This window comes from Dipodomys merriami, unplaced genomic scaffold (genome assembly GCF_024711535.1).
Source record: "Dipodomys merriami isolate MVZ:Mamm:240054 unplaced genomic scaffold, mDipMer1.0.p SCAF_36, whole genome shotgun sequence".
NCBI lineage: Eukaryota > Metazoa > Chordata > Mammalia > Rodentia > Heteromyidae > Dipodomys > Dipodomys merriami.
This window is the reverse complement of record NW_027205159.1, coordinates 1,650,835-1,665,303: the sequence shown is the minus strand read 5'-3', so window position 1 is coordinate 1,665,303 and position 14,469 is coordinate 1,650,835. Positions and strand designations below refer to the sequence as shown.

Genomic DNA, 14,469 nt, shown 5'->3' with positions numbered 1-14,469 from the left:
GCTCCACCAGATTCTCCAAGTTCTGACTGTAACCCTCACAGCTACTGATGCAAAGATAAAAACCACTCTGCTGAAAATGTGCCACTTTGATTACTCACCTTGCTGACGAGAATATCTGTAGCTTCAAAATGTCTCCCAAACATTTTGGGAGATTCACCAGGGATAGGTTCTATTTTGACACAGACTTCTTGTCCTTTTTTTGCAACATCCACTTGTTTATGATTTATTTCAATACTTGTTACTATTCCAATGTCAACAAACTGTAGGACAAAAACAAAGTACAATATATGAAGAGGAATTCTTGCCTTCCATAAGCCCAAGACCACTGAAATAAGAACTAAAACAAAAGTGCCCACATTAGAGACTTGGAATATGATCCTGCTATCATCACGAAGGCCTCCACAGAAGAATTTTCTCTACAACACTACATTTGCTCTCCATAACACAACTGTTAAAAGCAAGATCAGTATGTGCTGTGTGAATCTTGGTGTACACTTATCAACATGGTCATATTCTGTTTCTGTCCTACCTTCCTGCAGGACAGCTGCCAGGTTAGGAGAGAATAATAGGCACTAAGTTCTAGTTCTGCAAGAGCTAGAAAAGGGGGTAGTGTAGTGAGAAAGACAACCAAAGAAACATTCTGCAGTTTAAAGGTAACTTGTGAACAAGTGACTCGGGAATAGAGGCAGGCTGTCCTACAGAAAGAGAGCTAAGAGTAAAAACAGGATTTGGTGAGACAAAGGCTATAAAATGCTCCATACACCGAGATAATTTCCCACTAAGGGAACAAAGTTCAGGGCAGGAGAAATACTGGATGAACCTGGAAGCATGTCACCAACCCAAAAACAGAAAGGCCATAAATACCAGCATGAGTACTTTCCCATGGCCAAACTGGATAAGCAGAGTATCAGGAAATTTAAAGGTACAAAATGACTTAAACAGCTGGAGGGTACTTCATTTAAAAGGTCTGTGGGTAGGAGGATATCATAATTTTGTAAATAATTATATAAAACTGACACCAGCAAAGACCCAATAGGGCCTTAGAGCAATTGGAGTAAAAATTGGGTGCTGGTGGCTCACATAATCTTAGCTATCAGCAGGCTGAGACCTGAGAAATTAAGATACAAAGCCAGCCCAGGCAGAGAAGTCCATGAGACCCAACTAACAAGCAAAAAAGTCAGGTTGGTGGTGTGGTTCTAGTGTTAACACCAGCTATGAGCAAGTAAACCCAATGAGAGTGTAAAGTCTTGAGTTCAACCTTTGGTGCTCACATACACACAATCAAGTTGCTGATAGGTAGGTATGGCAGTGCACATCTGTAATTCCAGGTATAGGCAAGAAAATGAGTTTATAGAATATAAAGATGCATGGTGAGACCATCTCAAACAGTACCAGAAGCAAAGTTTTGTCTTTCAGCCTTTTCATCCCAACACTGAGACATCTTATGTGACAGAGGACGCAGAGAGTCCCCTTGAAGGTTCCTTCTCATAAATTCTAACCTGGATCTAGCGAGGAAGGAGAGAACAGGCAAGTTTAAATGGAAGAATAAATTGGAAAAATAAGTGGGCTGAGGGTATAGCTCAGGTGGCAGAGTACTAGCTTAGCAAACACAAGACTGAATCCAAACTTATTATCACAAAAGCAATAGACTGTGGGTGAATTTTTCAAGGAGAAAGGAGACTGTTTTTAACTGAGACTGAAATAATGTGCTTAGAGAATCAGTCCAGGCCACTGAATGGTATACCAAAGAGGACTGCCAATGACAGTTTAATGCTAAAGTCATGTCAGAGATACGATGTTCTAAGGGAAAGAAAGCCTGAAATCACGTGATGTGAAGCTACACCAGGGAAAAATACTTTGCTATACTGAGGTACAACTTACAGAAAGAAAACAGTATGTATGCTTAAAGTCTGGAAAGAACTCTGTAAGTACCACTGAACTTACATTTTTGCTCGGAACACACATAGGTGTCCCTTGTTTCACCTGACCAGCTTCTACAGTCACCCCCATCACTATTGGGTCTCGAGAATTGAAAATATACTGAGGGAGGATTTTCATCTTGCAGGGAAATACTGCTATGTGCCTGAAAGGACAAAGAAGTAAGTTTTAAAATCATTTAACCATAAAAATGAAATACACACACACAAATGAGGTTTCTTCTAGTGGATGAAAGCACCTTTCCTAATGGAGGGTGAGGAGAGAAGCCCCTTTCAGCCCAATGACTAGGGGTGGGCTCTATAGCTTGCTCATTTTCCTTCATTTTCTTTCTTCTCTTTCCATTGCTTTCCAAGCCTTCACTTTCTTCTCTTAAATCCTCAGTGTAATCTAAAGCTGTATCACAAGAGCATCTTGTGCCCAAATTAAAAGATGGAGCTTGACTTTGAAGACAACATACTTACAGCCACACCTTAGGGCCTAGAACCCAGGCAGTACCTGCTGACAGGACTGTCATGTAATAATCTAACAATCTGCATTTTGCGAACAACAAAGCATCCTTACACTTCTCCCTGTTATATTAGTAAGTTACTGGTACAAAAGGCTACTAGAAATTAATTTCCCTGCTTGTTAAGCAAATGCCAGAAGTGGTTAATAGTGGATAATGGTTTCTAACAGTTCTTAGTCTCCTCACCCCAGCTTTCACAATCTAAAATGAATACATACTAATTTATGGCATAATACTTAATACCCATTAACTCTTTTAAAACTGTACTCTAAACTGAGCTCATTCTATATGTGGCTTGCCTGGCTTAGACTATGGTAGTCTCCTGAGAGGCAATGGTCACCACATCTACACATGATCATGTAGTTAACCATGGCTCCCCACATCTACACATGATCATGTAATTTTGGTAACAGGCAACTTCCACAAATAAAGGAAAAGTTAAATCATAACACAAGGGTCCTGCCAACTTGTGACTCCATAGTCCCTGCAAACTCTACTTCAGCTAGGGTGGCTGCTGTTCCCTTTGTATGAAATACTGGCTCAGATGCTCTTTTGCCTAGAAACTCCCCACATACCTGAGTGCTATACTTAGTCTTCTTCAGATTGCTACTTCCAATGAGCCCTAAATGGATGTCTTCCCCAACCACATTATTATCTAGCCACTTCTCTTCTTACCTAGCCTTTCCCTGCTTTAATTACATCTCTACTTATCACACACTTCATTGTTGTATTTCCCAATGATAGGTAGTCCCTGGGACCCAAGAGCAGCTGAGGCCCTGCAGACATCTCCAGCACCTGCAGTAGTGTTGGCATGTGAGTATTTGGAAAGTGTGGGGAAGTACATTTCCCACAGGATCCCTAGGATTATTTCTCAATATTCACATTCTAATTTTGCAAATTCCACTCCATGCAATTCCTAGTAAAGCAATTTCAGTAAGATACACTCATGATTTAGCAACTACTACGCTACTGACAAGTAAGACTGCCAAACTGAAATTTAATCATCTGAAAGGCCACAGTAAGGGCTTGTTCACATGCCACCAGAATGTTCCATAGTGAAGGATTTGTGGTTTATGTAACGTCACTTTTCAGGATACAGTCTCTGATAGATGAGCAAATGCTAGGCTTTTGTTAAACATACTTCTTCCAATATTTAGTAATTCTCAATTAACTACATTAACAAAGACATAAAGTAAACATCAACTTACTTAAATTCTTCTTGTTTCTGTTTCTTGTAGTCTTGTCTATATTTTGTAAAGGCATCAAATAAATGATAAATAATTTCTGCACTAAAAATTCTAACTCCTAAACTATCAGCCATTTCTTGTGCATCCCGTTCGATTCTCACATCAAAGGCCAAAATTACTGCATACCTGAAAGGTTGAAGCATATCAAAGACCAACAATGAAAAAGTAGTATGGCACAAAGGACACTCAATAAGTTTCAGAAAAATAATTTTACTTACTGAGGATCGTGTTCCAACATTACTGAAGCCTTCATAACATCTTTTTTATGGACTGGGCCAATGTTAATTCCTGCATACTGTAAAAAATATTTTATATGAGTGCACAAAGTAATGGAAACATGACTGTCACTCATTTGTATAGCTGGATATGATTACTTACGGGTACTTCTGATGTCTTCAGAAATTCAAGTAGAGCTTCCAAAGAGCCCAGTGTAGATGCTTGGACATACACTCCTTTTTCTTCCAATTTGATAGCATTTAGTGTCTGCTTTAGCTCATGAATCAGTTCATCCTTAAAAACAAATTGAAAATTTGAAAAGATTATCAGCACATCTATTGCTATTTTTGGCAGTCTAGAATTTAACCATCTCTCATCTTGGTTAAGCACGCATTTGCAATTATGAAAGTAAAACAGCCTGTGCCAGAAAAGAGGAGGAAGAGATACAGTCCCTATCGCATAACACTACGCCATTTTCCAGTTTGCCTTGGGTTGACTGACTAAAATATGTTCAACCTCTGTTCCACTCAGATATAAGAGATGGGTAGACAGAATAAAATAACTAGTACTTTTTATGGGGGGGGGGGTGAGAGGGATGCTGGTAATTGGCTTGGGTACAGTTCCTTACTTTTTCACTCAAGGCTAGTGCTCTGCCACTTGAGTCATAGGACCACTTCTGGTTTTTTGATGGTTAACTTGACAGAAAGTCTCATGATCTTTCCTGCCTGGGTTAGTTTTGACATAATACTCAGATTTCAGTCTATTGAGTACAATTACCAGTGTGAACCAATGGCACCCAGCCAACTTCTAGCTTCTGACTCATTTTTTTTATTTCAATAAAATGCATATTTGAAATTCTATTGTAATTATTATTTGCCTGTATAAAGTAATTTGAATGGATTAAGTTTGCTATAAAAAGCCAACAGACAAGAGATTTCACAAGGATGCTCATTTTAGTACCCCTAAGACAATCAAACTCAAAATAGGTAGGAGAATCATTGAGTTTAAGGCAGCATGGGAGGTTTAGGAAAGACCTAATTAAAAAAAAAAATCAAAACAAAAACCCTTCAAGAGACAAAGCTTTAAATAGCAATGGAGGGGAAAATTAACAAAATTAATGAGCTTACTTTGAGCACAGGGATTTCATCTTCTTTATAAGCCACCAGGAGAGGTAAACCAGCCAGTGTTTTTTCCAGGTCTTTTCCAAGAATCTTCACCCCCTGAGCTGCTTCTACTTCTTTATGCTTTTCATACTGGTTCTATGTAAACAAAAACATTTTCCTGGACATTTATCTGAAAATTGGTAGCATCAGGAGATGATATATGTGAAGATAACTTGTAATCTTGGAATCTGAAAAGATTTCATAAACTAGGCACAAACAGCAATAATGATCAAAGACTGAGAGATTCAACATGCAAGTATTTCTTTAAAATATCAGAGCAAAGGAAGTGGCACTGTGGCTCAAGCGGTAGAGCACTTGCCTTGAGCTGAAGAGCTGAGGGACAGCGCCCAAGCCCAGAGTTCAGGCCCCACAACCGACAAAAAATAATAATCACAAACTAAGACGAGGTAATAAAACAAAATGTAGAGATACAATATATCAACAAGTCCTACAAAATCTGTAAGAAAAAGACAATGTGAAAGGAAAGAAAACTGAGTGTTTCATAAAGGAGGAAATAACAAATAAAGCAATTCCATGGAAACAATTAGGGAAATGCAAGCTGAAATAGCAATGAGCTGCAGACACTAGAATGACAGCTTAAAAAACTAAAGGCATCAAAGAACTATAAAGTTATAAAACTGAAAAACTGTAATTGAAAGTGCAACTTGTTACTAGGCACATCATGGTGAGCTGTGTGTGCATAGCAACTCAGTAATCTATCTGAGTCCACCCTGGGACACACAACTGCACAAGATTCAGAGCAGACGTAAACAGCCATGGTCTTCTAGTGAGAACATGGCTCCCACCAATGGGAGAAAGGATAACATAATACATTCAAACAAACTATCAATCATAATTATTTTTCAACTGAAGCCAGATAAAAGGTACAAAATTTGAAAAACTCCATGTAAAGTTCATACACATTCCATTACCGAAACTAGAAAGGATAGCAAGGATATTAGTTGTTATATTTAAAAAAAAAAAAGTACCCTTGGTTAACTTTTTTAGAGAACTGAGGAAGTACAAGCAAGAAAAAGCATGTAGGAGGTTTCCAGGTGCCAGCAATATTCTGATTGTTGATCTAGTTGTTCCCTGAAAAATTGTTAAAATTTTATGTACTTTTCCATGTTAATGTTTTCTCTCACCAAACAACTGTTAGTGAAAAACTAGGTAAGAGTATAGAGTCAAAACAATTTAAGAAAACCCTAGACTAGTAGTAAACAGGTACATTCACCCATTTCCTCATAGAAGGTGTCTCTCCTCTATGACTTACATGGTAAAACATTACTGTGTATTAAGCCAAACAATGCTCAAAGTAAGGGGAGTACCTCAGCAGAATTTCTAAATATTATACAAGTCCTGTGTGTCAACCCTATCCTCCAAGGCTTACCTTTACTCTTAATTCCTTCATAGGAGGAGGTAGCAGTAGACCTCGAATTTGAGTGACAATGGGACCTTCCACACCAGGAACAATGATTGTATCTCCTTCCTTCAAACGCCCGTTGATCAATATGACATCTATAGTGGTGCCCATTCCTGGGAGAGCTTTAACCTAACAGACATTATTGCAAAGGGAATAACACATAGTGAATCATATACATTAAATCTAAAAAAACCACACATCCTATACACCTAAGGAATGAACCATTAAAGAGCAGCTTGGGAACAATAAACTAAAAACATGATGATTACCTCCATCACCTGTGCTCTCAACTCTTCGCAGTGGGCAAGTCTCTTGCTCAACATGGTCTGAGTTAATTCGACAAGAAGGTAGATCAGACTTCCCATGCCATCACCAGTATGTGCAGAGGTAGGTACCAAAGACACAAAAGTGCGAGGATCTTTATTCTCATAAAACAAAGCAGCATTCAAACCCTGTAAGCAAAAGTTATTCCAAAACACCAAGCTATGAAAGAAGGTATCTAAGAACAGAACTGAGTAAAATGAGCTAATAGTTGACCATTGTGAAACTCCATATAATACTTCAGTGGGTTGGATGAGGGGGTACAGTATAGCTCAATGAAATCAAGCACTTGATTAATAACTCAAAATGGCCATAGATACATTATAGAAAAACTTTCTAAGTCAACTTAGTTTTTTTCAAAGATTAACAGTACAAAGAAAATCTATGAATACTGACCATGAACCTAGAATTCCAATTACCTAGGAGACAGAAGTAGGAGGAACTCAAGAGGAGCTTGGGCAAAATAGTAAGAAACTATATCAACCCTCCCACTTCCCCCCAAAAAAACAACAAAACAAAAAGTCAAAGTCAAAATATAGTAAATAAGTAAATGAAAAACATAGGGAAACAGAATAGCATTAATGAAAATGGCAATTTCATTAAAAAGGTAACATATTAAAAGAAATCAGCAATGTGAGATAGGCTTCATAAACAATGAAAGCCAAGCTAAGTGTGATAGTTTGAGCCTATCTATTCCACCTACTAGAGAAACAGAAACAGGAGGACCACAAGTTTGGGTTCCAGTCTGAGCAACTGAGTAAAATAAAGTCAATACAGAATTTAAAAAATTTAAAAATCTGAAAAATAAAAAGGGCTAGAGATTTTAGTTTAATGTCAAGAGTGCTTGCCTTGAATGTGGTAGGTCCTCCTGAGTTGAACCTCTGGTACCAAAGGAGAAAGGAGGGGTGAGAGGGAATTTTTTCTTACCTGTTGTGCAAATTCTACAATAATGGCCTTTGCACGCTCCTCAAATTCATCTTTTGTATTTTTTTTCTGCTTCTTTAACGTAGCAGCCACATCAGAGTCAGGACTCTTTTTCCAATCATACAATCTATCAATCTGAAAATTAATTTTATATAAGAAACATCTCCATAAATTTAAGATCTAAAAATTTCGTAATGTAAATTGCTCAGATATTTTATTGTGCCAAAAGCTATAGCTCAAAGTTGTGGACTCAGGGACAGCACCCAGGCCCTCTATATTCAAGCCCTACAACAACAACAACAACAACAAAAACAACAAAAAGGGAGAATGTTAAAGGTAATAGTGTACAACTAGGATGTACAGAAACAAGAACTCATCAATAATGGTAAAATGAAAAAATGTGCCCCGTGTCAGTGGTTCACGTCTGTTATCCTAGCTACTTAGAAGGCTGAGATCTGAGGATTGAGGTTTAAAGCCAGCCCAGGCAGAGTCTAAAAGACTCTCCTTTCCAATTAAGCACCCAAAAAACACTGGAAGTGGAGCTGTGGCTCAAGTGGTAGAGGGCTAGCCTGCAAGCAAAAAGATGGTCAAGGACAGTGTGTAGGCCACGAGTTCAAGCCCAGGACTTGCCAAAAAAAAAGACAGACATTTTGCTAATAAGTAATCTATGTACGGATCATCCAGATAATAAAATATCACTCAGCAACTAAAAGGAGTAATTTATGATTTATACAATGGAAGTCAAACTATAGTAACAGGAGTAACAAAAAGCAAGGTTAACAATTACAACCACCAGACAACTTACATGAAATTCAAGTCAAGTGCCACAAAGGTCAAGTGTTGACCAGTACTTTGGGCAGCAGCCCAACTACTAAGAAGCATCAGGGAAGAAGTTTCTGGGAATAGAAGTGTTACATATTCTGAATTGCAATGATTATGTGGATGTATAAATTTGTCAAAATAGTACATGGAGTGCATTTTTATTCTTAAAAATATTCTTATCAGTATATGTTAACTGGATGTCATTGTGATATTTTCACACATGTATATGTTCTTCACACAATGTATACAATGTACTTTTACCACATTCATCCCTTCATTACCCACTTTTGCCCTATCTTTTTTTTCGACTGGTCCCCTTTTCAATTTCTAAATAGTCCCTACTTTACTGTCTTCTTTAAACTAGATTCTGTATTTTATCGTGTCACATTTTCTTTATCCTTTGATAGTCACCTAGACTGATTCCACAGTACCATAGTAAACAAAAGCATGCAGGTATACTACATTCCTTAATCACAAAAATATTAAGAAGCATTTGCCTAATTAAAATTCTTATAAGCATTATGTAGGGTCATTTATAACTGTAATCCTTAGCTACTGGGCTAAGACTAGAAGGATGATGGTTCAAGTTACTCTAGGCAAAACATTCCTAAGATCCCTATCTGAACAGATAAAAAAAAATGGATATGCTACACTTACCATCCCAACTATGCAGGATGAGGAAAATTGTGGTCTAGGCCAACCTGGGCCATCAGTGTAAGACCCTATTCTAAATGGATAGGAAGGGTGGATGGATAGATAGATACAAGTTGGACTCTGGTGGCTCACCCCTGCAAGCCTAGCTACTCAAGAGGCTGAGATTTGAGGATTGTGGTTCAAAACCAGCCTGGGTAGGAAAGTCTAATACTCTTATTTCCAATGAACCACCAAAAGCTGGAAGTGGAGCTTGGTTGAAGTGGTAGAACACTAGTACTTGAGCAAAATAGTTCAGGAACAGTGCTCAGATCCTGGGTCCGAGCCCCAGAAACACAAACAAACACACATATACTCATTCACCAATTAAAGCAAAAAGGGATGGGGATGTGTCCAAAGTAGTAGAATGCCTGCTAGCAAGAGTGTGGATCTGAGTTCAAACCCTACTAAAAACCAAAAATATTTTTTCCATAAAAAGAACTTACCTTATTTAGTGCAACAATGAATGGACATTTTTTAGATTTGAGAAGGTTGATAGATTCAATTGTCTGAGGCTCCAAACCATGCATAATGTCAACAACTAAAATGGCAATATCACAAAGAGAGCTTCCTCTGTTTCTCAAATTACTGTTGTAAAGAGGAAAAATATAAATAGAAAATTTTTGTTAAACTTAACATACATTCCAAGCCTAACATAAAAAAAGAAAGCAGTCATCCCTTGTTATCTGGAAGGAATTAAGTCCAGAGTCTCATCTAAAATGGTGTATTTGCATATAACGCACACATATTCTCCCATAAACATTAACTCATCTCAATATTTCTTACAGATCACACATTCCAATACAAAAGCCCAAAATCAAAAACATTTTTATTGCTGACATAATGCCCAAGTTTCAGACTTGAAAACATTTTAGAGTTCACATTTTCTGATTAGGTATGGTCAAATAGAAAATTAATGCCAATACCCAGAAATATGAAACACTTCTCATCCACAGCATTTCAGATGTGTCTTATCTGATACAATGTAAATACCATGTTAGTAGTTACAATGCACTGATTAGGGAATAATGAGGGAAATGATTGTAGGTATTTAGCAGGTATACAATCTTTTTATGTTATTTTTGATCCACAGTTGTATGAATCTATAAATGCAGAACCTACAGAAAAGGAGTGCCAACTATGGTATGTCTTATATTGTCCAAGTGCCTTTACTTGCTTACACCTGATTGACACACACACAGAACTGGCAACTAATGGGTTAAGTTTCAAAATTCCAAAATTTACTAATATATCAATTTTACTGAACAAGTCTCCCCCCCCCCCACTTTCTTTGTGCCAGTCCTGGGGGCTGAGTTCAGGGCCTATGTGCTGTCACTGAGCCTCTTTTGGTCAAGGCTAATGCCCGACCACTTGAGCCACAACTCCACTTCTGGCTTTTGAGAGGGGTAGTTTACTGGAAATAAGAGTCACAGAGACGGTCCTGTGTGTAAGTGCTTTAAACCTTGATCTTCATACCTCAGCCTCCATATAGTCATGAGCGACCAGCAACCAGGCCAAGGAAGTTTTTAATTCTAAGGAATATGTCCAAGAGACAATAGTGCCACCCCATCAGTGGCTCATACCTGTTACCTGTACTTATTCAGGAGGCTGAGATCAAGAGGATCATGGCTCTAAGGCAACCCTGTGACAGAAATGTTTGCAAGACACTATCTCCAAAACAATTAGAAAAAGCCAGCTGGAGGAATGGCTCAAGTTGTAGAGTACCAGCTCAGCAAGGAAGGCAAGCCAAGTGAGAGGTCCTGAGTTCAAACCTCAGTTGTGGAAAAAAATTAAGTAAAAAATACACACACATATGTATATAATGTGTATATATATATGTGTGTGTATGTGTATATATATATTCTACTTTCAATAGTTCTGCAGGAGACCACATATTATAAGCTGCTCTGCTCTACATTAATTACTGCTCCTTCAGAATAGACTTCCTCTTCTACAAAAACAAGGACCCAAGTAAAAGATTATTAAATTATGACCAAGAGAAGATTTATAGTTACAAACACCATGGACTTTTTTTTAATAATCACCCAAAAGTTAATGACTTCACTAAACATTTAGAATTCCTGAGTTTCAATTTTCTCAATGATATAAGACTTCGTACCTGAAAGATTCATGCCCAGGAGTATCAATAATCAGCATTCCTGGAATCCGTACATTTTCTCTGTCAAACTAGAAAGTGAAGGAACATGCATGGCTTAAGGAAGTCAAAACAAGAGAAGATTTTAAATTAATTTATCTATAATTAAAAGTATTTCTACTAATGGTTTTAAAACCATTAGTTTGCCAGGCACCGGTGGATAATGCCTGCAACCCTCGTTACTCAGGAGGTTGAGATCTGAGGATCACAGTTTGAAGCCAGCCCACGCAGGAAAATCTGTGAGATTCTTATCTTAAATTTACAAAACAAAAAACAAAAAAACAGAAATGGAACTGTGACTCAGTGGCAGAGAGCTAACCTTGAGCAAAAGAAGCTCAGGAACAGCCCTCAGGTCCTGAGTTCAAACTCTAGAACTGACACAAACAACCAACATGAGTCAATGGGCACAAGAACATTAATATTTTTATTAAACAAAAATTTTTGTTGAAACAAAATGAAATGAGAAAATATCACTTTCATTAAAGTCATATAACTATAGTGAAGCTGGAGCACATCATTAAGAAAGTGTAATATAAATGACAGAGCAGTCACTGGAGATTATTTAAAAAAAAAAAAAAACTGACACAAACCAGGCACTATAACTATAACACTAGCTACTCAGAGGCCAAGATCTAAGATCACGGTTCAAAGCCAGTCCAGGCAGGAAAGTCAGTGAGATTCTTATCTCCAATTAAAGTCTCACAAAGCTGGAAATGGAGCTGTGGCTCAAAGTGGTAGAGTGCTAGCCTTGAGCAAAAGAGCTCAGGGACAGTGGCCAGGCCCTGAGTTTAAGCCTCACAACTGAACCCTTCCCCCACCAAAAAAAAGGGCAGGCACAAAATTTATCTGGTGCAATTATAAAATAATTGTAAGCAATAAAAAATGTCTCAAATCTCTTGTAAAGAAATATCCTAAATGTATGATTTTTTTAAACAAAAACACGTAAATGAATAAAAACAGTACAACAGACCTCACTTGTACATACTCCTTTACACTAAGAAAGTCACCCACAATTTGACTGTTTGCTACAATTTTTGCTAACTTTCAAATTTCTCAAATTTTATCACCTCATTTTTGTCAAAATGATTCAAATATAAATAGTTTAAATCTACATTCCAATAGCCTTAAATCAATACTCATTAAGCACTATAATTATTTCTACTTCGTTGCCAGGAATATAAGCAATAAGTAATTGAAACTGACATGTTAAGATTATGTAAGAACTGTAATATAGATAGACCTAATAAACATCTTGTTCTTTATATTTCAAGTTTTTGTTATTGGTAAATAGACTGAACATAACTTAAGTTTAGCTGGCTGCTGGTGTCTCACACCTGTAATCCTAGCTACATAGTAGCTGAAATCTGGTCATCATGGTTTCAAACCAGTAATGGGCAGGGAAGTCTCGGAGATGATCTCCAATTAACCAACAAAAAACTGGAAGAGCTGTAGCTCAAGTAGTACAGCACTATCCTTGAGGGGGAAAAAAAAACAAAGGAACAGCACCAAGCCCCAGTACCAGCAGACACATATACAATTATTGTAAATTCAAAAAACCTGAAATTCAAAGTATGTTCTAAAATAAAGACTCAAAACTATACATTGCAATAGAATACAAAACTGAAAAACTGACCCAGAGAAACCAGGACCAACATTCAAAATGACCACCTGCTTAATAAGATGAAAATCAACTTATAAATCCAACTTAACAGTACTGAGCTGGAAGAAAATAGACTTTTAAGATATTGTATAAAAGAAAATGTGAAGATTTTACATGTGGCCCAATATAACTATTCAATACAAAAAAACTCAAGGAATATCATTTCCTTAATTTCCTCCTTAGGAAATAATGGAAGATGAGCTAATAAAACTTAAGTCTCGGGCTGGGATGTAGCTCAGTGGCAAAGCGCTTGCCTAGCAAGTGCAATGTCCTGGGTTCGATCCCCAGTACCAAAAAAAGAAAAGACAAAAAAATACAGTTAAAAAGCAAACTAACTAACTTAGTCTCATATAAGCAAAAAAAAAAAAAAAAAAATTAGAAAGACAAGCTCACTGATTATCTCTACATTCAAGAAATAAAACAAGAAGATGGTTGAATTTAATAATATAGACTCTCTTTGATTTTACCATTTGTACTTAATGTGTTGATGAAACCTGAGATATGTAAGACTCAGTTCTAGGAAAGGGGAGTTCTTTGACAGATAAACCTGGAACATCCTTCCTGACACACCAGATATAATGGATGCAATATAAAATAAGGACTACCAGAACTGTATCAAAGAAGAAAGAGGACCAAAGCTGGGCCCTGGTGGCTCATGTCTGTATTCCTAGCTACTCAGGAGGCTAAGATCTGAAAATGGCTATTTGAAGCCAGCCCAGGCAAGAAACTCCATGAAACTCTTATCTCCAATTACCCACCAGAAAACCAAAGTGGTGCAGTGGCTCAAAGTGGTAGAGAACTAGCCTTGAGTGCAAAAGCTCAGGGACAGCACCCAGGCAGAGTTCAAGCTCCATAACCGATTAAAAAAAAAAAAAAAAAGAGGACCCAAACACAGGGCAAAGGTAACAATAGTAATTGAAATGGATTAAATCAGCAAATATGATTAAATACATGAGTGCATTAAAAAATAAAATCAAACTGTACATTCTTCAAAAGTTAGTAGAAGAGGTAAAGAATCAGAGGTTAATTCTACTTTTGCTATATACACCGAAATTAAGTAATCCAACAGAAAATTAGGTAGTTACTTTACAGAAGAACACAGGATTGACATATCAACCTTCTGTAACCCTCCATACATTAAAAGGGAGAGATTACCTTAAAAATATATAAAAAGTGTTGACATGAGGAGGGAAATCAGGAGGGTCAGGGTATTTGCACTATGATCCACTGAGCTTACTGCTATACTTGTTTAAAAAAACTGGATAACTTCAAACAAGTAGAAAAATAGATAAAGACAAAAAGATTATCAAAACAAATTCCAGGAAATAGAAACATAGGTTTTATTGTTGGTGGTGGTGGTGTCTAATTTGCTTTGTTTTTTTTTTTAAGGGGAACAAAAGAGGGG

At 37.2% G+C, this 14,469-nt stretch overlaps 1 protein-coding gene across 1 annotated transcript in view; it reads right to left on the bottom strand.

The window, feature by feature from the left end:
- Eif5b (eukaryotic translation initiation factor 5B) overlaps positions 1-14,469 on the bottom strand; it is an 80,416-nt gene that overhangs the window by 658 nt on the left and 65,289 nt on the right. Inside the window, exons 13-23 of the mRNA XM_069988530.1 lie at positions 11,369-11,436; positions 9,696-9,837; positions 7,741-7,872; positions 6,762-6,944; positions 6,460-6,621; positions 5,034-5,165; positions 4,069-4,200; positions 3,909-3,985; positions 3,652-3,816; positions 1,945-2,083; positions 99-260 (exon numbers count right to left, since the gene is read on the bottom strand). Coding sequence (XP_069844631.1) covers positions 99-260; positions 1,945-2,083; positions 3,652-3,816; positions 3,909-3,985; positions 4,069-4,200; positions 5,034-5,165; positions 6,460-6,621; positions 6,762-6,944; positions 7,741-7,872; positions 9,696-9,837; positions 11,369-11,436 — 1,494 coding nt within the window. The remainder of the gene's footprint in view (positions 1-98; positions 261-1,944; positions 2,084-3,651; positions 3,817-3,908; positions 3,986-4,068; positions 4,201-5,033; positions 5,166-6,459; positions 6,622-6,761; positions 6,945-7,740; positions 7,873-9,695; positions 9,838-11,368; positions 11,437-14,469) is intronic.